This window comes from Ambystoma mexicanum, chromosome 1p, assembly GCF_040938575.1.
Source record: "Ambystoma mexicanum isolate Mex_15411 chromosome 1p, UKY_AmexF1_1, whole genome shotgun sequence".
Taxonomy (NCBI): Eukaryota; Metazoa; Chordata; class Amphibia; order Caudata; family Ambystomatidae; genus Ambystoma; species Ambystoma mexicanum.
The window spans coordinates 1,112,055,311-1,112,082,212 of NC_090921.1; the positions used below are offsets into that span (position 1 = coordinate 1,112,055,311).

At 48.1% G+C, this 26,902-nt stretch overlaps 1 protein-coding gene across 3 annotated transcripts in view; it reads right to left on the reverse strand.

Moving 5' to 3' along the window:
• Positions 1–26,902, reverse strand: part of LOC138448954 (zinc finger protein 773-like) — a 205,067-nt gene that overhangs the window by 118,911 nt on the left and 59,254 nt on the right. For all 3 annotated transcript variants that reach the window (XM_069604733.1, XM_069604732.1, XM_069604734.1), the window contains exon 2: positions 7,210–7,336. In XM_069604733.1, coding sequence (XP_069460834.1) covers positions 7,210–7,336 — 127 coding nt within the window. The remainder of the gene's footprint in view (positions 1–7,209; positions 7,337–26,902) is intronic.

Consider the following 26,902-nt stretch of genomic DNA (forward strand, 5'->3'; position numbering starts at 1 on the left):
AAACCCATATCTCCATCGCAAACATGGTCACATATTCAGATTTTGTGCCCTCCTGTTTTTTTTTTAATGTAAAACATCGATACAGAATGGTCTGTCTGGGTCTTCACTGACTTGCTTAGGAGACTGGACTGGAATGCCTTCAAAGCCATGAAGATCGCTGTGAGCTACATGCTTTGATATGTTTGCTGTTCCTGTCTTGACCAAGAGTGAAATACCTGTATTAGATCCATGGTGGCTCCCCAACCCAAGAGAGGAGTCAATCGTGATGATAACCTAGAGAAGCGGGTTGGCGAAGGCACCCCAACCATCAAGTTCACCGTGTCAGACCACCTGATCAGATCATGCGACATCCACACTGCAAGCGACTGGGACTGAGGGACTGTTGTCTGGAACCGGGACTCTATCTCAGTGTCATTTAAGTCCTGTGCATCTTGATTCTGGCCAGCAGAACTGCCAGCATGCATGAAGCCATGAGAGCTAAATGTCTTTGGAATCACCATGCCGTCATAGAATCTGCTTTGAGGAAGAGAGCACATTTCTTCCAGATGTCCAATAATCATTCTTTAAATTGGATATACTCTGGTTTACATTTTTTGATCTGTTTTAAAAATGTAATTGTATTGCAGAACAATACAAGAGCAATACCCTCAAAGCGAAAGACCACCATTTTAAACACGTAAACATTGCATTTGGAAAAACGTTTTCTCTCTGGAGTCTCTCTGTATGTCCACTTTAACTTGAGGGATATGATTGCATCGACAACTGAATAGATAGCCAGAACATAATGCTCCACCAGATCTCAGAACGCAGGCCAAAAAACTCCCTTGGGAATCAGAGGTGTGTGGGTACATTTATTGTTTTTACCCTTCCCTGGGCATCCAGTCTCATTTTATGCCTCTGAAGCGACCACTTCATATGGAAAATAATAAAACATGCAACATCACTCCCAGTATGACCCATACAGAATCGAGATTCAAGACTAAAATGTCTCCTCATCTCCTGTCTTCCAAAGCAACAATAATCTGGTTTGGGATGTGATCCAGTGGAAGCATAAAACATTCAGATCTTGTGTAATGATCAAATCCAACTTCACCCAGTTCACCGACAGTCTGAAACTGTAACATTTATATGCGAGACTCCACCACTTCCTGGGAAAAAAGCTGTTACCAACCTGTCCTCCATATATGGGTGTAAATGGATGCCATGGAGGTGGAGAAAAGCAGCAAACACTGCTTTCGTCTTTATAAACACTTGTGGAGCCAAATTGAGGCCAAGCGGTAGCGTTCAATACGGGAAGTGAGCCTAACCCACTCAAACCTCAGGTATTTCTGATGAGTGGGCCATACTGGGATCCAGGTTGAAGGGAAGACTTGATCTGTGGGAGTGATAATCTTGGATTTTTCTAACGGTAAATGCAGATTGAAGATCGCACAGTATAAAATGATGCAGATGGCTGTGTGGTTCACTTTGGGTACCATAAATCGATGCAAATAAAATCCCTAGCCTCTCTTGTTCAGGAGCGCCTCCTTGATTGCTTTCATCTGGAGGAGTTTCAATATTTCTTCCCTTAGGGCCTGGGAGCCAATTTGTTGCAAGGGGGGGAGATGGAGGTGAAGAGCGAAGTGGCAACCGAAAACCTCTGCTTGCTAGACACAGATTCAAGGAATCCGAAGAGTATGGTCATCTAGGCCTCCATGTGGGACAACAACCATGGACCCCCACTGGAGTACCGGGGGACCGCGCCTGACCATCACTTGGCTAGCTTTATCAGCTGAAGTGGAGGTGGATGTTGCTGAAGAGGAAGAGTGGGGAAAAAACATCCTCTGGTCTTTTGCAATTTCTTTCGCTGGAGACCAGGGGACCTTTTCGACTGTAGGAACTTGCTATCTTGGAAGCCCCCAAATCCTGCAAAAGAACAGGAGCAGAACGTGGTTCTCCCTCGTGCTGTTGATTTGGTAGGTGGGGGTTTGTTGAGCACTGACTGGGATTTCACCATGAGGGTGCTCGCTTTTTTCTTCATCAATTCCGCAGAGTTGAACACTGTAATAGGACGACGTAATCAAAAGGAAGGTTGGGGACTTGTATTGCATTTCTTTGGTGAACTTAGTTGCATGTGGTGTCTACTTGATGAACCGCATACTCTAGTAGAAGAAGAGCTTGAGCTATGACCCTTGCATATGCTAACGAGCCTTTAAACTGTTCTAATGGTCTGGTGGTATGTACTTTTCGAACGCAGAGAGCTCTGCTCAGAGACTCAGGTTGGCCAGCACCAATAATGCTTTGGTGTTAGCCTGTCGAAACCGCAGGGCAGAATTAGACAAAAAACTATTTTGCCTAGTGCTGTGTCTTTACTAAGGATCTTGAGTAAAGAGTTGCCACAGCAACCACCTCTTAAAACAGCTGGGCAGGAGGTTAATGTGACTTGTTCTATGGATAGCAGCCTATATTACACATATCTATCCTTTTGTTTGTTGGAGTAACTGAATGCAGTTTCACCCGAATCTCTCTTGCCTCAGTTAGTACAGCTTTCTGCAAGTAGACTCCTGATTTCACCAAGGCCATGAGTGGAAGCATGCCTGCCTCTCATGGAGGAGTTTCAGGCATGGGAATTTCTAAAAACCCCATCAGATCCATAAGTCTGTTGTGAAATGCCCCTGCTCAAGACAGACCCTCTTTCTTGCCGTCTTGATTTGTATCGTCATAATCAGGGTTAGAGGGTTCCCCTGAAAGTTCTTTCAAATCCAGTGCTCTAGATTTTGATCGATAGGGGTCAGTTGAGGGTTCGTTGGGAGTCGGTTGAGGGTCAGTTGGTGGTTCTACCTGTGGTCTAGGAACCACCCGTAGAGTAACAAAAGCCTCAGTGGACTTTAGTTGCTCATGTGGTTGAGGAAGGAGCTCAATGAAGAAGTCCTTTCAATATTCTTTCATAGTAGCAGGGTTTATCAAGGATTGAACTACTGCAAAAAGGGAGCCTCCAGAGCTCTGTGAATGCTTCGGAGGTTGAGGAATAGGCTTTGGCGAGGGTACCATCCTAGTCCAGGACTCAACAGCCATCGGCTGTTAAGATGGTCTGATACCCATAGAAAACTAGGGGGTGACCAGGGTGTGCTTTGGACAGTCACAATACACAGTAATAACAAGGATGACCAAGTAGCAATACTTGGCTCAGTCACCTTGTGTGGAGCTACTTTTTAAAATCTACACAATACATCAATCTCACTCCCACCGTCCAGTTGACAGAACTTTAGACTGGGTTGCAGTAGGCCTGGTCTTCTGAGGTCAAATTACCTTTTGAACCAATGTCTTATTGTGAGACTTTCCAGGTGATTTAGAGGTTTTAGGGCAGGATCGGCTTTGGCTTACAGAGTTTTAGTTTGTTTTGACGAATGTGAGGAACCTGGAGGTATTCTCCCATGTAGACCCAGAGAATCCTCTATTCAGGTAGCCAGGGGAGGGTCATCGCTGTTGGATCCCAACCCTAGAGGTGGACAAGCAATGGAGGATCACCTGGGTAGGGGAGTCACAGGTTGTGGCCATGGGAGAAACCCAGGAGAGACGTGGTATCCCAAAGGGACAAGAGGCGAAGAGGAGGAAGTCCCTGAAGCCTTCATGGGATATATAAATCCTGTTGTCCCGGATCTAAGAGGGAGGCAAGGATATCACCCAAGAATAGTGTCAGAGAGTAAGAGGGGGGCAGAAGAAACAAAGGTCTAGTCTTAACCTTATAAACTATCCAACTTCCCCTATTTCAGATCATAGGGCATGCTGGTAAAACCAGTGCCTCCATAACAGAATACCAGGGGCCGAGACAGACTGTAAAAAGGGAGAATCACCCCAGTCACAGAAAAGCAAGGCCAGGGGATTCCCTTTTCTCCTATTTCCATCATCTTATGTTCATTCGGCCCAAAGACAGTATTTTCAATCTCATCCCATCTTCCACTCCCCATTTCCAATAAATACTGGGACAAGGAAGAGGCTACTGAGAGAAAATAAAGATCACCCTTAGGAACAACATTGGGATGCAGAGAGATGCCGATTACATACCACCACTAGACTGTCCCAGTAATAGAGTCAGGCAAGGTCAGGCATTTCACCTTAACCATGCACACCTGACTCCACTTGACTCTCAGCTACGGTATAAAAGGTGCGGTTCTGCCAAAGAAGATGAGCGAGCTGGGGTTGCTGGTTGCAATGTGGAAGCCAGAGAGCAGGAGCCTGCAGCAAGAGCACCCTGGAAGATACACAGGAGAGCAGGATGCCAAGATGCTGACCCGGTGTGTCAGAGGGGTTGCAGCATGGCGAGGGAGTCATTTCTCCAGGGAGCCGGAGTGAGGACTGCTGGAAGCTGCTGGCTGTGTCCAGGCCACTGCTTGTTCCCCTGAGATTTGTGCCAGTCCCAGTGGTGCCTGAGGGGCAGGTGGTAAGACCCTGACCTCAACATAATGATCCAGAGGACCTGCTCGACAGCGCAGTGCTACCAGGGTGAATTTCGCAAAGAAAAGAGAGAGAGAAACTCAGTAGCGTGCAGGTGGCTGGAGCGGGAGCAAAAGTGGTGAAAGATGCAAGCAGCGCGTTAATCGGAAAGCAGAAAGAAAGCAAGGAAAACCTGGGAAACAGTGCGCTGGTGGCATGAAGACAGAGAAAGACAGGAAGAGTGAATTTAAAGGGAGCGGAAAGCAAAGAGAGGGGGCGAGCGACCCGAAAAGAGAGTGGAAAGCAAAGAGAGGGTGCAAGGGACCCGAAAGCAGGAAAGAGGGTGCAAGCGACCCGAAAGCAGGAAAGCGGGTGCAAGCGATCCAAAAACAGGAAAGAGGGTACGAATGACCCAAAAGTAGGAAAAGGAGGGTGCAAGGGTGCAGGGTCAGGTGAGAAGAGTGTGCCAGGGGCACGACTAAGCATGAGGCGTGTGCAAGAAGCACAATAAGGGGAAAAGGAGGTGCCAGTGTACACAGCAAAGTGGAAAGAAAGGTGAAAGAGAAACAAGAGCGGAGTGGAAAAGGCACCAGAGGAAATGGGTGCCAGAAGAAAGAGACATAGTGTAAAGAGAGGGGTCAGAAGTCAGAGTGATCGCGCAAGGGAGGAGCAAATGCCCAGCATTTTCGAAAGTCTCTAACACTGCCCCATGAAAGGACTATATGTTGAAAGGTACATCCTGACAAGGTGAACATTTGTTTGAAACCAGAGGGGCCTAAGCTTGGGGAAGGGTAGATGGAGGCTCTCTAGAGCAGCTCAGATGCCTGACCCCCATTTTTCCCCATTAAACTCATGAAAAGGCCCCAGAGTAGAAGAAACAAGGGTATGGATCTAGGGGTACACCTTCCACTCCCCAGGAACTAAAAAGAAAAATAACAAAAAAAACAAAACACTTCTCTATTCTCTAGAGAGGAAAACAGCAAGCAGCAACGGGCCTCGGATGTGGTCGCACTAGGTGAGGAAGGGGGGAGAGAGAAACGGACTGCTGAAAGCCAAAGCTCTGAAGTTACCAACGAGCAGATTTGAGGCCGCAGAAAAGCAGAATAGCTGTTGGCGCTACAAGACCGAGGAGGACCACCAGCCATCTTGGGTGGAGGAGGATCACCAAAAAAAAAAAACATGCACAGGAGAACACAATCCAGGCCCAAGTGAGGGGCATCAGAGGAAAGAGCGCACTGGGGAGCAGACAAGTGTTGGGAAGAGACCAGTGCTTGTGAGAAATGAACAACCTTATCTCTGTGTAACGTTAGTGTCCCAGGGGATCACACTCCTGAGGTACTCCGCCCCTTCCCCAAGAACTGACAGTTGGGTTGGGGGTGAGGGGGAAGAACAAGCGGCCACAAGCTTCCTCCTAGTGGCAGATATGTGAAGCGGGGGTCAGTGAGAATAGAGACCATCCCCGAGGAGAAGACGGCAAAGGTCAAAAGAAAAGTGGCAATGGAGGATGGATGGGCAGTGCTCCCGGCGGAAAGGTGTGGGTTGATCGAACACCAGAAATTTTGCAGAAGATGACCCATGTGCTGCAGAAAGCGAGTGAGTGGAGGCCAGCAAGAAAAGAGTAAAAGCATAGAGACACAGTCCTGTTCCAGTGAAATTCAGAAGGCCCTGGTCTTGAAAGCATAGGAAGAATTACAAATGGAACATAGGAAAAGCACAGAAAGAAAGAGGAGGGAAGAAAAGAGGAGAGAGGAGAATGTGATAAAAAAGAGAACAGGAGAAGGAAGAAAGAAGAAAGCAACAAGAACAGTGTCAAAGGGGGAAAAAGGAGGTACAAAGAGAAACAAGAGGAAAAAGACAGAGGAAGGAAAAAAATATATAAGTAAATATATAAGTCGGATGACACATGGTGCAAAGCACCTTGGAAGCAACCTTGACCTTGAGGTGAAGGAGGCGTGTTTCAATCCTCTGACCCTATGGGCGTCCCTTTAATAGTGCACTGAAAAAGAAGAAAGAAGGGGATCTTTCCAGAGCAGAAGTAAATGGGTGAGGTCAGGACAGTATAAGGCCAGGCGTGAATGATCCTACCCTGAAAGTCTCACACGGGAGACCCACGCCTCCCTTTTCTCACCTAGATGAGTGGGAGATTGTTCCTCCAGTAGTTTCAACGAGAGAATACCGACCGTACTCAGCTAAAGAATATAGAGACCGCTCTAGTCTTTGACAAAAAGTGGAAAACTTAACCACCACCAAGGGGAGCATAAGGTGTCTCTCTGAGGAAATGCAAGGTCTGCGGGTTGATATGGGACTCAGATGTGATCAACAGAAGAAGAGAGTAGGTTAGATGGAAGACCAAATACAAAAGTTAGGAGGTGAAGTCGATGTATTAGAGATACAAACTGAAGTTAGAGCTGGAACGCCCTGTGAAGGAGCATCACCTGAAAATTGATGACAATGAAAATCGTGAACACTGCAGCAACCTGCATTTCTTCGGGATACCAGAGAAAGAGAATGAAACAGCATAGGATGTGGAAAATTGTAAACAACCTCTTACAAAATGAGGGAGGAATGCAGATTACTCATGACCTGGCCCATAGGCTCTGTCTGTGTCTTTGAGGTTTTTGCCCTGCCACCCAAGTGCTTTCTCGTTGCATCAGTGATGCCAGCCCTGATGACAACTTGTATAATGGAGCTGTTGGTAATTTACGTTGAATAACTCAGGTGACACATTTCTTATAAATCACCCAAAAACATACTTGTAACAAACTTTACAAGTGTGAATAGACAAGAAAGTATTACCAAGAGAGACCAAAGCTTGGTGAATTTCATTCATCACGTTCTTGTAAAGTTCCTTCTGCCATTCTTGTAAAAGTTTCCACTCCTCATCTGAGAAACAGGCGACAGCATCAGGGAGTGGGACTGGCACCTACAATAAGAAAATTGCATATAACGTATTACAAAACTGTAGATGATATGTCTAACGAGGATGTAATTACTTTGAATCAGGTATTTTTAACAAGTTCACAACCTTTTTATACTGTTTTTTTTTCTTTCTTCACTTTTCCAGTAAAGACATACAATCTTCCTTGAAACCTGGTATGAGCAAATCATTCTTGCAGAAATGTTTCTATGATGCAAGTGTTGGCTGCATCATTTTGGCAATAGGGTCAATCAAACTGTTCATTCTCCAATGTTAAAATGCAAACTTGAGCAGTAACAATTTGACTGATCATATTGCTAAAGTTAGAATGAATGCCCCTTTCAAAGCACTACTGAGACATTGAAACTAAGTATTATATATATATGGGATACATTACTCACCGTAATCGTATTTCTGATGCTTGTATCTGCTTAGATTCACATGCTGTGCATAGGCCGACATCTAGTGGAAGCTGCGGAGTATTACAGTTTGTTTTTCGAAACTCGAAAATGGGCGTCGACACAGGCGTGCCAGTAATACTATCCCTAGTGTGACGTCCACTGTACCCAAGATCCCTCACGCGTCTAGGATCCTCAGATTGTATTTTTTCTGACATGAGGAAGCATGAGGAGTAGCGTGAGTACAGATAATCCAAGCAGATAGACAGAAAGGTAAGACTACAAGCAATCATGCGCCTTCTCTTGGAGGGGAGGAAGGGTGGGTCGCATGTGAATCTAAGCAGATACAAGCATCAGAAATACGATTACGGTGAGTAATGTATCCCTTCTGAGGCTTGTGGAATCTGCTTAGATCACATGCTGTGCATAGATTAGCGAGCAGTACCAGAAGAAGGAGGTGGGATGTGAGAAGGGTCATGAGCAAACAGGTGTCTTAGAACCGCTTGTCCCACTTGTGTATCTGTCTTGGAATGAGTGTCAATGCAGAAATGCTGAGTAAAAGTGTGAATAGAGCTCCAAGTAGCTGCATTGCAAATGGTGTCGAGGGGAACATTTGCAATGAAAGCCAGAGTGGCCCCAATGCCTCTAGTAGAATGGGCCCTTGGCGTAAAAGGCAGAGTTTTTTCAGAAAGAGAGTAACACAGCTGTATACAGTTGATAATCCACTTCGAGATCGCGCCTTTAGAGACGCGATCCCCCTCTCTGCCTGTAGCTACGGAGACAAACAGTTGATATGTTTTCCTTAGCGGTCTGGTTTTATTTACATAGTAGAGGACCGCCCTACGCACATCAAGGGTGTGTAGTTTCACCTCAGCTGAGCTTTGCGGGTTGTGGAAGAAAGCCGGAAGCTCGATGGACTGGTTTACATGGAACTTAGATATAAATTTAGGTGAGAACCTAGGGTGTGTGCGTAAAACCAGTTTGTCTTTGAGGATAGTAAAGAAAGGATCCTGCACTGACAGAGCCTGAATTTCACTGACCCTTCTTATAGAGGTAATGGCTACTAAGAAGGCCGTTTTATAAGTCAGGTGTTTGAGACTACTTTTATGCATGGGTTCGAAAGGGGGGCCCATGAGCTTAGCTAGCACCACATTGAGGTCCCATCCTGGCGGTGGGTTCGAAATAGGAGGGTGAAGTCTCTTTACTCCTTCCATGAAGGCTTTAACTACTGGTACTTTCCACCACGATACTTTGTTATGGGATGTGGTGTAAGGCGAGAGGGCTGCCAGGTGTACCTTCAGAGAGTTAAAAACCAAACCTGCGTCCAGCAGGTGGAGCATGTATGTTACAACGTTGGAAGGAGTGCAATCAACTGGGTTGATTTGTTTATTCTGGCACCAAATAACGAATCTCTTCCACTTGTCAAAGTAACAGTGCCTTGTGTTTGGTTTCCTGGATTCTTTTAGGATGTCCATACACCTCTGTGGTAAATTGAGATGCCCAAACTCTATGACCTCAGGAGCCATGCTGCCAGGTTCATTGAGTTGGGTTCCTGGTGCACTGTTTGACCTTGTTGCTGGGACAGTAGGTTGTACCAGGCTGGGAGTTTGATGGGCTCGCACACCGCCATCCTGCGTAGGTGTGGAAACCATGGTTGTCTCGCCCACATGGGAGCAACTAGGATGAGCGTCATCGATTCCTTGTTCATCTTGTACACCACCTTCCTGATGAGAGGAGTTGGTGGAAAAGCGTACGCAAACATCCCTGACCAGTTCATCCACAGGGCGTTCCCTTGGGAGTCTGGCTGGGGGAACCTGGATGCAAATCCTGGGCATTGTTTGTTTTCGCTTGTGGCGAATAGGTCTATAGTGGGGAAACCCCACTGAGAGAAGAGATCTTCTACGATATCTCTGTGAAGGACCCATTCGTGTTCTTCTGGGAGGGAGTCTCTGCTTAGGGCATCCGCTAGGGAATTGAGCTCCCCTGGAACATGTTGTGATGACAGGAAGATGTTCCGTCTGAGTGCCCATATCCAGATTTTCTGGGCAAGCTTGGACAGATTTGGCGAACGAGTCCCTCCTTGTTTGTTCAGATAGAACATGGCTGTCGTGCTGTCCGTCCGGATCTGCACCGACAAGTTTAGCAGATGGGGCTCGAACGCCCGAAGCGCTCGGAATAATGCCAGAAGCTCTAGCAGGTTGATGTGGTTCTTGGCTACTGAGTGAGACCAGAGACCCTGAGCTGTGTGGTGGAGATGGTGAGCTCCCCACCCAGTCAGGCATGCATCTGTAGTCACCACTGCCTGTACTTCGGGATCGTAAAAGGGTTTTCCCCTTGCGAGATTCTCTCTTGTCCACCAGTGTAAACTCTGTACGAGTGTTGGCGAAACGACCACTAGATCGTCCCACTGACCACTTGCCTGAGACCACTGTTTCGCCAACCATTCCTGCATGGGACGCATGCGCAGACGCGCGTGGGGGACCAGGTAAATGCATGACGCCATCATGCCCAGTAACTTCATTGCTTTGCGTACCGTTATTTGTTGACCTGACTGATAATGTGGATTTTGCAGTAGTATATTCCGAATTCTCTCTTCAACCCTTTCTGAGTATCTAGGATTGCTCCTAGGAATTGTTTTGAGGTGCTTGGCACCAGACTTGACTTCTTCTCGTTGATAGAGAAGCCTAATTCGTGGAGGAGGTCGATAGACCTGCAAATTCCTGGGGTTTCCCCCGTTATGAGCCAGTCGTCCAGATAAGGGTACAGTGGGATTGCCTCCCTGCGTAGGTGTGCAGCTGCCACCGCCAATACCTTGGTGAATACCCTTTGTGCTGAAGCTATCCCGAAGGGCAGTACCTTGAATTGGTAGTGGCGACTGTCCACCTTGAAGCGCAAGTATTTTCTGTGCGCTGGGAGCATGGAAATATGAAAATAAGCATCTTTCAAATCCAAGGTTGCCATGTAATCCCCCTTTTTTAGGAGGGGGATTACCTCTTGTAGCGTGGTCATACGGAATTTTTGGGGCTTGACATACTTGTTGGCAGGCCGTAAGTCCAATACTGGGCGCATTGTCAAATCTTTCTTTGGCACAAGGAAGTAAGTTGAATAGATACCCTTGTTTACCTGGTGTCCTGGGACGAGTTCTATCGCGTCCTTTTCTAGCAGAATGGCGATCTCCTCGAGAAGGATCTTCTGATGTTCTAAGGAGTGTATTCTTTGTCGTGGAGGGTGGTTCTGGGGACGCTGCAGTAATTCTATACAATATCCTGTGGACACTGTTGACAGCACCCATCTATCTGAGGTGATCCCTTCCCAAGCCTGGGTGAAGTTGGAAATGCGTCCCCCTACTGGGGTTGCGTGAGAAGGGACCCTGAACTGAGCGTCACTGCTTTGGTGGAGGCGTGCCACCTCCCTTGTTGGGGCTGCCTCTGCCTCTTCCACGACCTCTCTTGTTACCCCTGCCGTAACTTTGGGTAGACTGCTGGTTGTTGTTCCATTGTGTACCCTGTCCTTGGGCATAGTTGCCTCTTTGTGAATTTCGGCCGCGTGGGCGACGAAAATTACTGTTCTCCCTTTGGTTAGGGGGTTTGTTGGTAAGCTGGCCAAGGGATTTGAGAGTCTCGTATTCGTCCTTGGCATTCTTAAGTGCGTCTTCGACCGCTTTCCCAAACAATAGATCGGGTTCCACCGGCTTGTCTATTAATGAAGCCTGGGTTTCTGTTTTGAACCCCGACTGCCGTAACCAAGCATGTCTCTTGATAACAGTACCTTCTGCTATCAATCTTCCTGCGTTGTCCGCGGCGTCGAAAGTTGCTTTTAATATGCAACCAGACACGGCTCTCCCTTCTGCCGAGATCCGAGCCAACTGGCCCTTTAACGGTTCAGGAGCAGAGGCTATGAGCGCCGCGACCTCTACCCATTGATGGCAGTTGTAACTTGCCAACAGGGTGGTGGAGTTTGCAATCCTTGCTTGGTAGGCGGACGTTGAGGCTACCTTCCTGCCAAACCCATACAGTTTTTTGCTCTCCTTGTCGGGAGGAGCTTCTGACGACGATAAGGGTGTCCCAGCCCTCTTCCGAGTGTTGGTAACCACTAGGGAGTCTGGTTTAAGATGTCCTCTTATATAAAGAGGGTCAGACTGGGCTGCCCGAAAAAGTTTTTCGACTCTGGGGTTGACGGCTCTGGTGAGGTTAGGATTCACCAGGGATGGATCTATTCTACGTTGGATGGATTTAAGGATAGGGATGGTCTGAGCGACCGGCCTCCTCTCTCCCACCAACTCTTCTGCGAAGTCCCTTTCCTCCTGTACACCTTGGGTGTCGATGTGAAAATGTTCTGCTGCGCGAGCGAGAACTTCATTAAGGAGGGGCTGGTTATCAACTGGCGAGTCGGTAACTGGGGCTTCGCTCTCTACCGGGGAATCTACTCTGTAAATTTCCTGCTCATCTTCTACCTCCTCCAGGTCCTCATCATCCGCATAGTATTCAGTCCCGGTTTGTTCCTCCATAATGTTAAACTCCTGGTCCCCTTCAGGGAAAGGCTGTCCTTGGTATCTGGGGTGTGGAGTAGAGTATGGAGTAGAGTAAGGCTGCACCTCGAAGGGTTCAGGTCTTTCGAACCGGGCCTTTTTACTTAGGGGGATAGGATCAGAGGAGCCTGAGTGTGTGGCCCCTTGAGGGTCATATGAAAGGAAATGTTCTGGGTTTTTGTCATAAAAATCAGCTAAGGAAGACATCCTTGACATGACCCTGTCTATGTCTTCACTGGACCATTCTTTGGAACAGGGTATGACTTTAGTAGGCAACTTAGAGGACTTATCAAGGGTACCCTTGCTGGATGTTGATGTCCCAGTAGATTTGTGTTTGTCTGTCTGCTTAGGGTGGAAGGATGGTCTTACAGGAGTGGAAGGCTGTGCTTTCCGCTGTTTCCCCCCCTCCCCGTGCGTGGAAAAATGTTTTCCCTGCCCCTTGGAGGCCCCAGAGACTTTCGACGCCTGGCGTCGAGGGTCGGGAGAGGTATCTGTGTGTTTCGAGCGTGGGGCCTCGCTGGTGTTAACTGCGGCCTCGGTCTCCTGGAGCGCGGCCTGGGGGTGGAAGTCGTCTTCGTCTTCCGACGATCGAACTTCCGTTAATCTAGGGAGCGAGGCACTCTTGGCAAGAGTGGATGATTGCCTTGCGTCATGAGGCGATCTCGATCGAGAGCGCCCAGAGGACACCGAGTCGGACCGTTCTATCTGTGCCTCTTTCCAAGAAGTCGACGTCGTCGAGGTTCGGTTGGACTTAGTGTGCTTAGTGTGTGTAGGGTGTGTAGCGCTTGCGTCGCCGGGGGTCTTCCCCATAGCCGCCCTGCCGGACAACCTTCCGAGGTCGGGGACCTGCGCTCGGCAGTCTTTCGACGTCGTAATGCCCTCGCCGTCCGAAAGTACGGCGTCGCTGCCATCGCTGAAGGCGCCCTCCGCTGCCATGGCCGCCTGCCTGGCGTGGTGGGCCCAACGCTTTGTCGAACGGTCCTTAAGTGTCTTAGGCTTAAACCTACTACACGCTCTGCAGTTCGCTTCGGGGTGGTCCCTCGGCAAGCAGAGATTGCACGTGGCGTGCCTGTCGACCCAAGGGTATTTGCGGTTGCACTTGGGGCAGAATTGGAAAGGGGTACCCTCCATACGCACCTTGAGGCAGCGGGCTGGTAAGTGTTGGAAATATATAAGGTGTACCTATATACCAAGAGTGAAGAGTATGTACCACCCCCCACTCTCCCTACTTGCAGGGCCGAGGCCAGTGGCCTACTAGGCCCGGGCCGAGGCCAGCGGCCTTCCGAGGCCCAGATCCGTCGTGCAGCAGCCGACGGTCGATGTCTTCTCCAGCCGTCGTCGAGTGTCGAGGGTCGACGTTGGGGTGGGGAAGGATGTCAATAAATAATTTTAAACTTCAATAATTAGCAAAAGTAAGGCTAAGGCCAGGGGACTCCGCAAGATGCTTCCGACCAGTATGGCGGAAAAAAACAATCTGAGGATCCTAGACGCGTGAGGGATCTTGGGTACAGTGGACGTCACACTAGGGATAGTATTACTGGCACGCCTGTGTCGACGCCCATTTTCGAGTTTCGAAAAACAAACTGTAATACTCCGCAGCTTCCACTAGATGTCGGCCTATGCACAGCATGTGATCTAAGCAGATTCCACAAGCCTCAGAAATATATATATATATATATATATATATATATATATATATCTCCAATGGAGGAATCATTTATGAGACGATTAATAGACATTAGCACCTGGCAGAGAGGCACTAGCCACTCAGGAAGCCTGGAACACGGAAGTAATCTAGCCATTAACAGCCACATTCCATGCCAGTCTCTTGCACCATCCCCTTGCTTGCCCCCCCCCTCACGGCCAACATTTTTTACTTGTATATGGTGCTCCAGGCTGCATCTTCCCCTTGTCCTGCCACCCTCCAGAGTCAGCAATCCCAAACTGTCTCCCGAGTACGACACACGCATCTCCATCCCCCCACTTACCAGTGACCCTGTGCATCTCATCCTGGCGGCCTATCCCCAAGCCATGAAAACAGTACATGGACGTCATTTTACTAGTTCCTCATTGGACATTTTTGTTTTGTGGGTTTTTTTTGTGGTCATTTTGGCATGCTCAAGTAATGCAGTGCTGCTTTCCCGTAAAAAGAAAAAAACTATTAGCACCACGGATGAATGTCCTAGGAAGACAATAGCAAAAACCCACTACATTAAAGGTTGGACAGGGCCAATAACATCCCTGAGCCCGCAAAGGCTCTTGTGTTGCTTGGGCGTATCTGGCTCGGGTTGGCTGGCAGTTACTGCCACTTCCCCACCACCCTTGAAACCAGATTATCACTATATTATAACAAGACCTGCAAGTTGATTAAATCAATAAGTTACTAGAACTATGAATTCTGTACTTGACAGGCAGCAGTACACCTTTCATGCATACAAAAGTCCCAAGCATGCACAACTACTGCAAGCATCCATAGCAAACGGAAGCAGGGATGTACAGGCAGTAGCAGTGCGACATTCAGAGTAGCACAGATTCTGCGCCTAGTTGTAACCAAAGTGTTGGGCAAAATGTTATGTTTTGCTAAAGGTTATTATACCGCTCACTGTTGCCACCTTGGTAGTTTCTTGGTGCTCTGCCAGAACTATAAAGCAAAGGGGGGAGGTAGGGGAGTTAGTAGGTCCGAGCTGTAGAAAAGAGCAAGAGAGCTGTGATGTGCTGTTGGCACCTTCGGTTCGGTTGACACTGTTCACTGAGCGTAGGTGTGTTTTTCAGTTATAGCCGCCATGTGCTGTTGGGCAAGTCTATGTGTGGTTTGTTTTGTTGTTATTGTGGTGTAGTGAAGTGCATGCAGTTTGTTGTGCTGTAGAGATATGGTTGTGTTTAGTTCAGAGTTTCAGAAGTGTATGCAGAAGGATGAGTTTTTTAGTAGGGTTGGTTAGTGGCAGTGCCCTATAATGATGAGTGGGTTTGGGGAGAAGGCGGTGTAAGCACCTGTGAAGGTAGCGGTAGGGGTAATTCATTTAATTTCAGGATGGAGTTCAGTGCAGACGAGAATATAGTGTGGTTTGCTTATGTGACGTGCTAAGATACCAGGATGGAAGGTGGTGTCACGCAGGGCCTGGAGCAAGTCAGATAGAAATTTGGGCATCTGGATTGCTTGGGCTTTGTGAAGCAGTGCTGCTAGTAGCTGGGTGTGTCCTTAGGCTTGCAGCATATTCAGTTAGCCCTCTCTGTGCTGGCACAAAGAAGGAGCCTCTCTATGCTCAACATATTTGGCGCAGAGTACCAGTGTTGAGTTGGTGGCATCTATTGGAGGAGGTGCAGGCTTAGGGTCTTGTGTCTACCTGAAGGAGCTTGGAAGAGTAGCATCTAGGGGGCAAGAGAAATGGCTGTTTGAATGGTGACACCCGACTACTAGTTCAGTGGCCATTGTAACAATCCCCCATGTTTCAGGCTGAGGTGACCATGAGGGCCAGGTGCCACAGAGCCACTGTGATGTAGCATCGGGTCCTCTTTAGATCTCTTATTCTTTCACCTCTTCCTCTAGATGTCCTTTTTCCAGCTCCTTCCAATCTCCTCTCTTTAGGTGACTTAACTTTCACCCTCCTCCGCTATGGCCCACCCTAGGTCTTTCCTATCTCCTGTCAGTCATTCCACTTTCTGGAGGCAAATGGAAAGCATCCTAGGGCCCTCAGCCTATCGCTAGCCCTAGGAGTCCATGGGGCACCCCAGGTTAGAGGAAACAGGTACATTGGGGTGTAAGGGAGGCATGGTATCACAAGTATGACAATGACACAAAAGGAACAATTTGTAAAAAATGTATTCAAGTTTGAATGGGGTTGGAGAAACTCCTACTTTGCCCTATAGCTAAAATGGGACTAGTCTCGACCAACAAATAATAAATAAAACAGTCCTAGTTGAGTCCATCAAATCAAAATGGCCTATACTAACAAAAAACCTAATGCCTGCCCTATAGCTTGTACAAAAAGTGTGAAAAGGAGAATATGTATGCAAAGGAAAGTTAGTGTACAAATATAAAGAATAAATGCGGCTGAGTTAGCTCTCCTCCCCATGTTGAGCAGTACAGAGTAAAGCAGTATTTGTATTTGAAAGGTTGATTTAATCAGCCAACCAAATAAAAAAATAAAAAGTAAGGCAGTCCCTGTAGGCAAGATGACACACTCTGGCTCAGGCTCTTAACACAAAGGCAGTTCAAAACATGGATTGAGGCCAACCTGGCCTTCCACGTTAAAGTCTTACTAATTTCCAAAACCAGGTTCACCAAAAAGTTCATGTCGGTCCCCATATGTCGGGCTCAGACCTTTAACAGCAAATGGCCACGTCGGTCTCCCTCAGTCGGGCTCAGACCTTTTCCAGCAAAAAAAAACACTTGCAGGGGTACCCTTCCACAAGCTTGATTCACCTCCTTTAGGGGTTCCCTTTCCCTAACTTACTACACCTTCAGTCTCCCTCAGTCGGGCTTGGACCGTTTCCTGATGTTGAAGACTTTAAAATATGTGTGGCTTTTTTTCTACAGACGTCCGCAGGACCACTTCCACTTTCCAGCTTTCAACTCACACTCCTATGTTATTTGCCCCAGTGCTTCCTGGTCTGGGTAGTTCACTGTATTATGCACCAAAGTTCAAAGTTCACCTTTTTACTCTCCCCTTTTCTATGGGTTTATTTCAATCACCTCGCTTTTACAGTTTATTCACTTTATCGCTACAAACTTTTCACCTTTCACAGAGACTTTCGAGTGAGCTACTTCCTTTCGCCGGACCACTCTGTTACACAGTATCGCTGACTTTACAGCTATCGTTACTTCAAGGTTCATTTGCAGGTCTGCCTTTCTTCACGTTTCATCCACACGCACGCAGCCTTCAATTGTGCAATATAATGTTGCCACTTCAATCTTTCTTTAGCACACACCGGTCTCTCATGTTGCTTGCCAACTCACCGGCTGTGTGTGTTTCTTTCTCGTCTTTATTGTCTTCCAGTTTACAAGTCAAGATTAGAACCACAGGCTTGGCCTCGCCTCCCCAACTCTGCCGTTCACCCGGGAGGGTCGCTGGAATCCTTGAAACACAATGTAGCCTTTTTGTTTGGGATTCAGCCTTCTCCACATGTCTTTCACAGCCTTTTGGATGCAATGACCTCCTGCAGAGAACTCCTGGGGTTCTCCACCCGTGGTTCTCATCCCTCATCCGTTGTTCTGCTCAAGCAGGTTTGCCTTCGCCCCAGAAGTTCTGCTCTTGTTCATGTTCCACCTTGCTCATGGTGTGTCTCTATACTCCGCCTTTTATCTGTGTGAGGCAAGCTAATTGGTATCAGATGTATGCACTTACTTTACCGGACCCAATTAGCGTGACATGTCCAATGCGATATGTAAGAGTTAGCATTGTTACTCTCAGTCACCCTCTTCCTCGGCCCAGTGTTTGTGTAGAAAGGGGGGCGGGGGAGATGGGACATCAGAGAATCCTATGAAATAGGAGGGATCATAGGTACGGGAAAAGGAGGAACACCACGTCTCGCCACTGGCTGCCTCACCCCCACTCCCTAAAAACCCCTCACCCAGTTGATCCTCCTGCACTGGTCCACCCCCAAGGGTGCAGCAAGATAATTGCTGATAATTGCTGAAGGAGGAGTTTCACTGTGATAAATCTGCAAGTACTGTGACAAATCAAGAGTATTCGCCCCTTCTCCCCAGGACGGAGCCACCCCCTTTGAGACTGGGGAGATGAGCCCGCTCCAGAAGGCCCTCCCAGTGGTCTGGGCAAGTGGGACTTCTGTTACTCACCGGACGGGAAGTAAACCAATCGGTGGCCGGAAGACACAGGACTGCACTATTGATTGAAGAGCTAGGTCGGGGCCTCCAACCTAGCCTCCTCTCTGTGAGGGCACAAGACCTTTTTAACGATATGACCCTCTGCTGGGTAGGACCAGGCAGATGGACTGATCGCTCAAAAGGGCGGGGAGGACACGCCGCCAAGAACCCAGCTGTAAAGGAAAAAACAAGAGGTGAGCAATTGGAACTTTAGGAAGAATCCTTTCCCTTGATACTTCTTTCTAGGAGTACCTGAGCTATGCCCTCCCCTTGTTTAAGGCAACCGGAACCACCTATAAGTAAGAAAGGAGAATGTAACCTATACTAATGATAGTTGTCGCTAGGCTACGAGGTATAGAATCATAAATTAGAGAACCCTTACCACGGATGTTGTTGTTGAGTCTGAGTTATCCCAAAGGAGTCCAAAAACGGAAGTGCAAAATAATAAACGGGGAAGGTTAGTTAGGGAACTAAACCCGGGCGGAACGAGGGCCGCGCTAGAGTCGAGTGGGTGCACTCTCTGCAAGGCGTCCCTGTGCACTATTGGAGGATGTCCAATGGAAGTCTGATTGTGGAGCTGATGGGAACAACAACCATAAGAATTGTAGGTGATGGTTTCGGTGACAGGCAAAGGCAGTCCGTGAGGGAGAACAAAAGGTCTGGTACACAGGTGAGTAGTTTACCAAATCGGCAGGCAGAGGCAGTCCGTGAGGGAGGAAATAGGTCTGGTACACGGTTCAGTAGTTTTTCCAAATCGGCAGGCAGAGGCAGTCCGTGAGGGAGGAAATATGTCTGGTACACGGTTCAGTAGTTTTTCCAAATCGGCAGGCAGAGGCAGTCCGTGAAGGAGGAATTAGGTCTGGTACATGGGTAATTATAGTAGGATCGAAGACGGAACTTCTAAACACCGGGAGGCGGAATGCTGGGAATCGTAGTTCAACTCGCCGCAGGGCGCCGCGGAGTGACCCGAGGCCGCTATTTTCCAGGGCAGTTGCCAGTGGGCGTAGAATGGATTTGCAATGTGACGAATGCCCTTCCGAAGGGCTATAATCCTCCTCCGTGCCTGCCGAGGCGTAACAGCATCCACCCCCAAAGGCGGCACCACCCCCCTACGGGCATGAAAGCGGCGAAGCAGGGCCGGAGCATGTATGTTAGATAAAGGCTCACAAGATCTATCCTCAGGGCCAAATCCTTTCCAGTCAACCAGGTAAAAAGGACGACCCCTCCGAAGTCGGAAATCCAGGATATCTGCCACTTCGTACTCATCATTACCATCCACCCGCACCGGGGCCGGGCGTATTGGCAATCGCATGTTGGCCGGACAAGGCTTCAGCAAGCTGACATGAAACACAGGATGCTGTTTCCAGGACGAGGGCAATGAAAGACGTACAGCAACTGGATTCAAAACCTTAGTGACAGTGAAAGGTCCCACGAATTTGGGTAAGAGCATCCGTTTTCCAGGCATTCTCAGGTTGCGTGATGACAGCCAAACCTTCATGCCTACACGGTAGTCGGGTGCCGGTGCCCGATGTTTGTCAGCGAATTTCTTAGCTTTGGCCTGAGCATGCAGCAGGTGTTGACGAACGACCTCATGAATGGACTTGAGGTCCCGAACACACGCATGAGCCGCTGGATTGTCAATTGGAAGATCAGGATCCAGGGGTAAGGACCGTGGATGGTGTCCGTATAGTGCAAAAAAGGGTGATACACCAGAAGTGGCATGCAGAGAATTGTTATAAGCAAATTCAGCAGGTGGTAACAACGCCAACCAAGATGACTGGAAACGAAGTGTGAGGCAGCGCAGATATTGCTCGAGAGTGGCGTTGAGCCGTTCAGTCTGCCCATCAGTTTGTGGATGGAAGGCCGAGCTGAACCTGTCATCAATGCCCAAGGATGCCGTCAGAGCCCTCCAGAAACGTGATGTAAACTGCGGTCCGCGATCTGAAACCACAATAGAGGGCAGACCAAAGAAACGAAATACGTTCCTAAGGAACAACGAGGCCAGAGTTGGAGCAGAGGGCAAACCCATACAAGGAACGAAGAGTGCCATTTTTGTGAAATAATCAATTACCACCCAGATGGTATCAAAACCGTCCACAGGCGGTAGGTCCACGATGAAATCCATAGAGACCATGTACCATGGTTTGTGAGGAACCGGGAGTGACTGTAACAAACCCATAGGTTTAGACCGGGAGACCTTACATTGAGCACACACAGAACAGGAGGCCAGATAACGAACCACGTCCTGTGACATAGACGGCCACCAGGCCCAACGCCGAAGCAAGTCCAGAGTCTTCTTTTGACCTGGATGAGCCGCCATCAAAGAGTCATGGGATAAAGCAAGGGCATGGAGACGTGCTTTCCCCGGAGGCACAAACAGGCGGCCCTGAATATAAGGAAGACCTCGTACCACATCAAGGTTTAGGACTACACATTCTTCTTTATGTGTATTCACCCAATCCGAGATTAAAGAACGGAGTAAAGGGCGTGGAGTACATGCACATATGACCCTAGAAGGCAGCAGAAGAGGGCATTTGGGATAGCTTTGCTCCGAGTGAGAGGGTAGACGAGACAAGGCGTCGGCACAAACATTGAGACGGGCTGGCCTATATGTGATGGTGAAATTAAACTGGGAAAAGAAGAGGTGCCAACGGGCCTGGCGGGCAGTGAGACACTTCATTGATTTGAATGCCAATAGACTCCGGTGGTCAGAGAAGACAGTAACCGGATGACGGGCCCCCAATAGATGATGTCGCCATTCGGCGAAAGCGTCCTTGACTGCCAGCAATTCTCTTTCCATGATAGGATAGTTGCGCTCGTAAGGTGTCAGTTTCCTCGAAAAGAACGCCACCGGATGGATCTCACCCGAATCCTGACAGGGTTGCGACAGAATAGCCCCGATGGCCGTCCCAGAGGCATCAGCTTCCACAAAAAATGGCAGGAGCAGATCGGGATGTTGTAGCACTGGCGCTGAAGAAAAGGCCGCTTTTAAGGTCTCGAAGGCAGATTGCGCTTCTGGTGTCCATCGGTATGGCTTTTTTGAGCTAGTTAAAGCCGTCAAAGGAGCTGAGATGGTAGAAAATGAAAAGATAAAGCGCCTGTAAAAGTTCGCGAACCCCAGGAATGACTGTAGGGCTTTGGTTGTAGTAGGGACAGGCCATTCCAAAACGGCCTTAACCTTAGACTGGCTCATCCGGATACCCCGGTTGGTAAGGTCATAACCTAGAAACTCAACCTCCGATGAATTGAAGATACACTTCTCGGCTTTGACGAAGAGATGGTTCTCTCTCAGCCTTTGTAAGACGGAACTCACATGTCGGGTGTGTTCACTCTTGGATGAGGAGTAAATAAGTATATCGTCTAGATAGACCACAACAAACCGGTCCAGACAATCGTGAAATACATCATTCATGAAGGCTTGAAAGGTGGCCGGGGCGTTGCACAACCCGAAGGGCATCACTAGGTATTCGAATAACCCATACCGGGTCTTGAAGGCAGTTTTCCACTCGTCCCCTTCTCTTATGCGGACTAGGTTGTAAGCACCCCGCAGATCAAGTTTGGTAAAGATCACGGAGGAACCCAGTTGATCCAAGAGTACTGAGATCAGGGGAAGAGGGTACTGGTTCTTGACTGTGATGGCGTTTAATGCCCTATAATCAATACAAGGGCGAAGGTCACCCTCTTTTTTAGGAACAAAAAACAGTGGAGACGCTGCCGGTGATCTCGATGGTCTGATGAACCCCGTAGCCAATGCCTTGTCAATATACTCTTTTAGCACTTTGTCTTCTGGCAGTGTGAGCGAATAAACCCTGCCGGCAGGTATTTTAGCCCCCGGTACCAGGTCGATAGGACAATCATACGGCCTATGTGGGGGCAACTGTTCTGCTCCACCTTTATCGAAGACGTCCCGAAAAGAAGCGTATTCCACAGGGATGCTAGGTTCAAGGGCATTGGTAATTGCACCAATCAAGGCCATTGAGGCCACCAGGGCTTGACAGGAAGTGCCGGAAATGCTACTAGTCTGAAAACAGCTTTCGTTATAGACAGAGGAAGGAAACTGTACCACCTTCCTGGCCCAGTCAATGTCAGGATTGTGATGTTGTAACCACGGAATGCCCAAAATTACACGAAGCTGGGGGGCCTTAATTAGGTCGAATGTGAGTGTTTCGGTATGTCCATCGTTCGTCTGCATACGGACGAGGGACGTACATTGAGTAACCAGACCCGAGACCAGAGAAGAGCCGTCTACCGCATGTACGGCTTCAGGTTGTGGTTTAGAAACCACAGGAACGTTATTGCTCAGGGCATAATCATAATCCATATAATTCCCAGTAGCACCGGAATCAATTATAGCCTGAGAAGAGAAAGAACAGTCAGTTGAAGTGGTAAATACCACTGGCAGACTGACAGGCACGGTAACTGCCATATTCGAGTCCAAAGATAATACCCCCGGCATAGGGACTCCTGCTATCGCCGGGTTCTGGCGTTTCCCGCCTTCTTAACGGGTCTCTTTGGACAATCCTTGAGGTGGTGCTCCGACGAACCACAGTACATGCATAAATTGTTGGATCGACGGTGTTCACGTTGTGCAGGAGACAACGGACCACGTACCGCCCCAATCTGCATAGGCTCAGAAGAAGCAGAGGAAGGAGGGTTAACAGAATCAAGGGGAAGGGGAACTGGAGTCATATTTTTCCGTTCTCCCTTCCGTTCAGATCTTCTAGCATCTATTTGTAGTACTAAATCAAGTAACTCCCCGAATGTAGTAGGTATCACCGGCACCGTAGCAAGGATGTCTTTTAGCTCCTCAGACAATCCTTTGTAAAATACCGCAGATTTCTTTTCTTCCGGCCAATCCGTCTCGGCTGCCAGCTGATTGAACCTAGTGAGGTATGTAAACAGGGAAGACGTACCCTGGCGTAAATTCAAGAATTCTAGATCCGTGGCTTGTGACTTGTACCGGGTATCGAATACCCTATTCATGGCTGTAATAAGAGCATCACAGTCATACAAAACATAGCTATTGGATTCAAGCAAGGGATTAGCCCAAGCTGCCGCCGTCCCTCCAAGGTGCGAAAGGATAAAGGCCGCCTTTGTGGTGGGATTGGGAAAGGCCGAGGGGCGGCAAAGAAAATGCAATTTGCATTGGTTGATAAATGTCCGGTACTGCTTTGGGTCACCCGTAAAGCGTTCCGGAGGAGCCAACGGGAATTGGGTGGCCATCAGAACAGGGCCCGAGGAAAACCCCGAGGCGGAGGCCGAATGGGTTCCGGAACCTGAGGCAGTAGCACAGGACGGATCAATTCCCAGTGTCTGGGGTGCAGGAAAGGGCCTTATGTTGTCAATCCGTTGATGTAAGGCATCATGTGCGGCAGACATGTCTGCCCGTAGTTCGGATACCAAATGAACTAAAGTGGCCAACGGATCCGCTTCTTCCATGGCTTCTGATTTTGTTACTCACCGGACGGGAAGTAAACCAATCGGTGGCCGGAAGACACAGGACTGCACTATTGATTGAAGAGCTAGGTCGGGGCCTCCAACCTAGCCTCCTCTCTGTGAGGGCACAAGACCTTTTTAACGATATGACCCTCTGCTGGGTAGGACCAGGCAGATGGACTGATCGCTCAAAAGGGCGGGGAGGACACGCCGCCAAGAACCCAGCTGTAAAGGAAAAAACAAGAGGTGAGCAATTGGAACTTTAGGAAGAATCCTTTCCCTTGATACTTCTTTCTAGTAGTACCTGAGCTATGCCCTCCCCTTGTTTAAGGCAACCGGAACCACCTATAAGTAAGAAAGGAGAATGTAACCTATACTAATGATAGTTGTCGCTAGGCTACGAGGTATAGAATCATAAATTAGAGAACCCTTACCACGGATGTTGTTGTTGAGTCCGAGTTATCCCAAAGGAGTCCAAAAACGGAAGTGCAAAATAATAAACGGGGAAGGTTAGTTAGGGAACTAAACCCGGGCGGAACGAGGGCCGCGCTAGAGTCGAGTGGGTGCACTCTCTGCAAGGCGTCCCTGTGCACTATTGGAGGATGTCCAATGGAAGTCTGATTGTGGAGCTGATGGGAACAACAACCATAAGAATTGTAGGTGATGGTTTCGGTGACAGGCAAAGGCAGTCCGTGAGGGAGAACAAAAGGTCTGGTACACAGGTGAGTAGTTTACCAAATCGGCAGGCAGAGGCAGTCCGTGAGGGAGGAAATAGGTCTGGTACACGGTTCAGTAGTTTTTCCAAATCGGCAGGCAGAGGCAGTCCGTGAGGGAGGAAATATGTCTGGTACACGGTTCAGTAGTTTTTCCAAATCGGCAGGCAGAGGCAGTCCGTGAAGGAGGAATTACGTCTGGTACATGGGTAATTATAGTAGGATCGAAGACGGAACTTCTAAACACCGGGATGCAACTTTAATCAGAAGCAACGACTTTCCCGGTTGTGCGGTTTAAATCGGGAAGGGGAAAGGCGGAACCGGACGAAACCGAGGTTCACGCATCATCGCCCATCTGCTGAGAGCGGGAGGCGGAATGCTGGGAATCGTAGTTCAACTCGCCGCAGGGCGCCGCGGAGTGAGCCGAGGCCGCTATTTTCCAGGGCAGTTGCCAGTGGGCGTAGAATGGATTTGCAATGTGACGAATGCCCTTCCGAAGGGCTATAATCCTCCTCCGTGCCTGCCGAGGCGTAACACTTCACTGGGAGTGACTCCCCTCTCGGGGTCAAGGACTCTCATTCCCACAAGGAGCTCCCTATGCAAGCAACACTATCTGCCTGTATGGGATTGCCTTCAATCACAAGTAATGTGCCTTCCTTTTGTTGGCTTCAGGTAATGCTGGATACAACACATCTAAGGGAAAATGGAACAAGAATGGAACGAGCATGAACTTGTATGCAACAGGGAGGAACGATCGAGAAGAGAGAGTGCTAAATGCAGGTGAAGCCCTCAGACGCAGCAACATCTTGGAGGGGCGGAGCAATGGGCGACCCATGCCGACGCCAAGCCCCGAAAACCCACCCACTAGAAGTAGAGGTACCGGGGTGGAACACAGAAGGGGAAAGCAACCAGGACCACATATACTAATTGTAAGGAACTGCAAAGAGGACTGTAGATCATTGAGAAGGCATGTATGTGTATATGGGTAAAGAGCAAGAAAGTTACCAAGTAACAGTGTAAGCCATTACCATGAGACTTTGGAAACCGCTCTGAATTAAGTTCAAGTATCAATCTCGAAAAGCAAAGACAAAGAAAGAGGAACCCAGTAGACAGGCCCCAGGACTGGTGGTGTCATACAATCGTTTAGGGTATATCAAACCCCAACCAAAAGTATAAAGAGTCTAAAGGACTATATACAGAGGAAAGAATGTAAAAGACTATAGCCAGAAAGACAGAAAGAAGGATAGTTTGATAGTTTTTGCACGCTCTGGGATTGCCAACCTATGAATATACAGCAAGAACTACAGAAGCTCATGAAAGAGACACCTGGAACCAGGATCAATAGTTTCTACTAACTTGTTTCCATTTAGTGGCAAAATCAGATTTGTTGAAAGTGGAAAACCCCTGAAATGAAGCTCCAAGACATACGGCTAAAGGGAAGGTGTCAGAAGATATAGATTTTGGTAATCTATTAGTTTTAGTGGGAGGGTCAAATAGAAGTAGGTTTTGGACTGAGGAGATTTTTTCTTTGGACATTTGACAACAGATGAGCACCCTTAGTTACTTTGGTTAGGTTAGGAACATTTCCATAGCAATAGGGCGAGTTTGGCATTTTTCCTATTATTTAAAAAAACAAATAAAACATTTCCAACGTGAGTCCAGCTCCTTTTTCTGCCCCGCTACAGTTCCCAACAATGGTATAGTGTGTACAGGGCACAATTTCCCTTTCATAACTTGCCAGCAAGCTCATGGGGGAGCTTTGTGTGGACAGGGTGGAGAATTAGAGCAGCCAAGGAGATAACAACCAGCAGGAGCACAATGAAATCCAAAATGGTGGCCAACACTCTTGTGGGTTCAGAATGTGAAACTGGAGCCAAGGAAGTGCAGATCAAATAGGAGACAGATATTAAGAACATTTCAAACTCAGAGAGCCAACCACACCCTCTGAGTTTGCAGCATCACAGTTGAGTTGAGTGAGGTTCATCATTCCAGGGCTCTGTACGTTGATCCGTGCCACTTCTTAAACTGCTTCCTATCAGTGCCAGATATGGGTGTGCAAAGGAGGACTGCAGATGCGTCAGAGGGCGGAGGAAAGGCAAACGAGGAGAGCAAGAAGGAAGGGGGTGAAGACAGAGATTCAGAAGCTTAAAAAGGAGAGGGAAAGGAGAAAGTGGAAGATAGAGATTGGAAAGAATTGGAGAGGTGATACAGTGGAGGACGTGGAAAGTTAGGCGACCCAATGAGATTGAAAATAGCTGGAGAGGGGGCTAGAAAGAGGAGGAGGAAAGTTAAGTGACTTCAACAGCAGACATTGGAAAAAAAAATGTTTTATTTATTACACAGATTATATATTAGTTTTATCCAAAAACGCTAAACAATCGGACAGTCAGTACAAATTAATGAAAAGACAATAGCATGAGCCAAGAAGAATATTCACACAAAGCTTCAGGAAAGAAGAAGTACAAATTTATGGAGTTTAAGACATTTCTTAAACTGGTTAAGATTAGGACAGTAGTGAATCACCTTAGGTAAGGCTTTCCAGATATAAGGGGCAAGAAGTTGGTAGGAATAGAATCGCAAAGACACATCGTGTGGGCATGGGAAATAAAGAAGATATTGAGAGGCAGAACAGATTTGTGTAGGGGATGATACAGTGAAATCAAGGATCTTAAA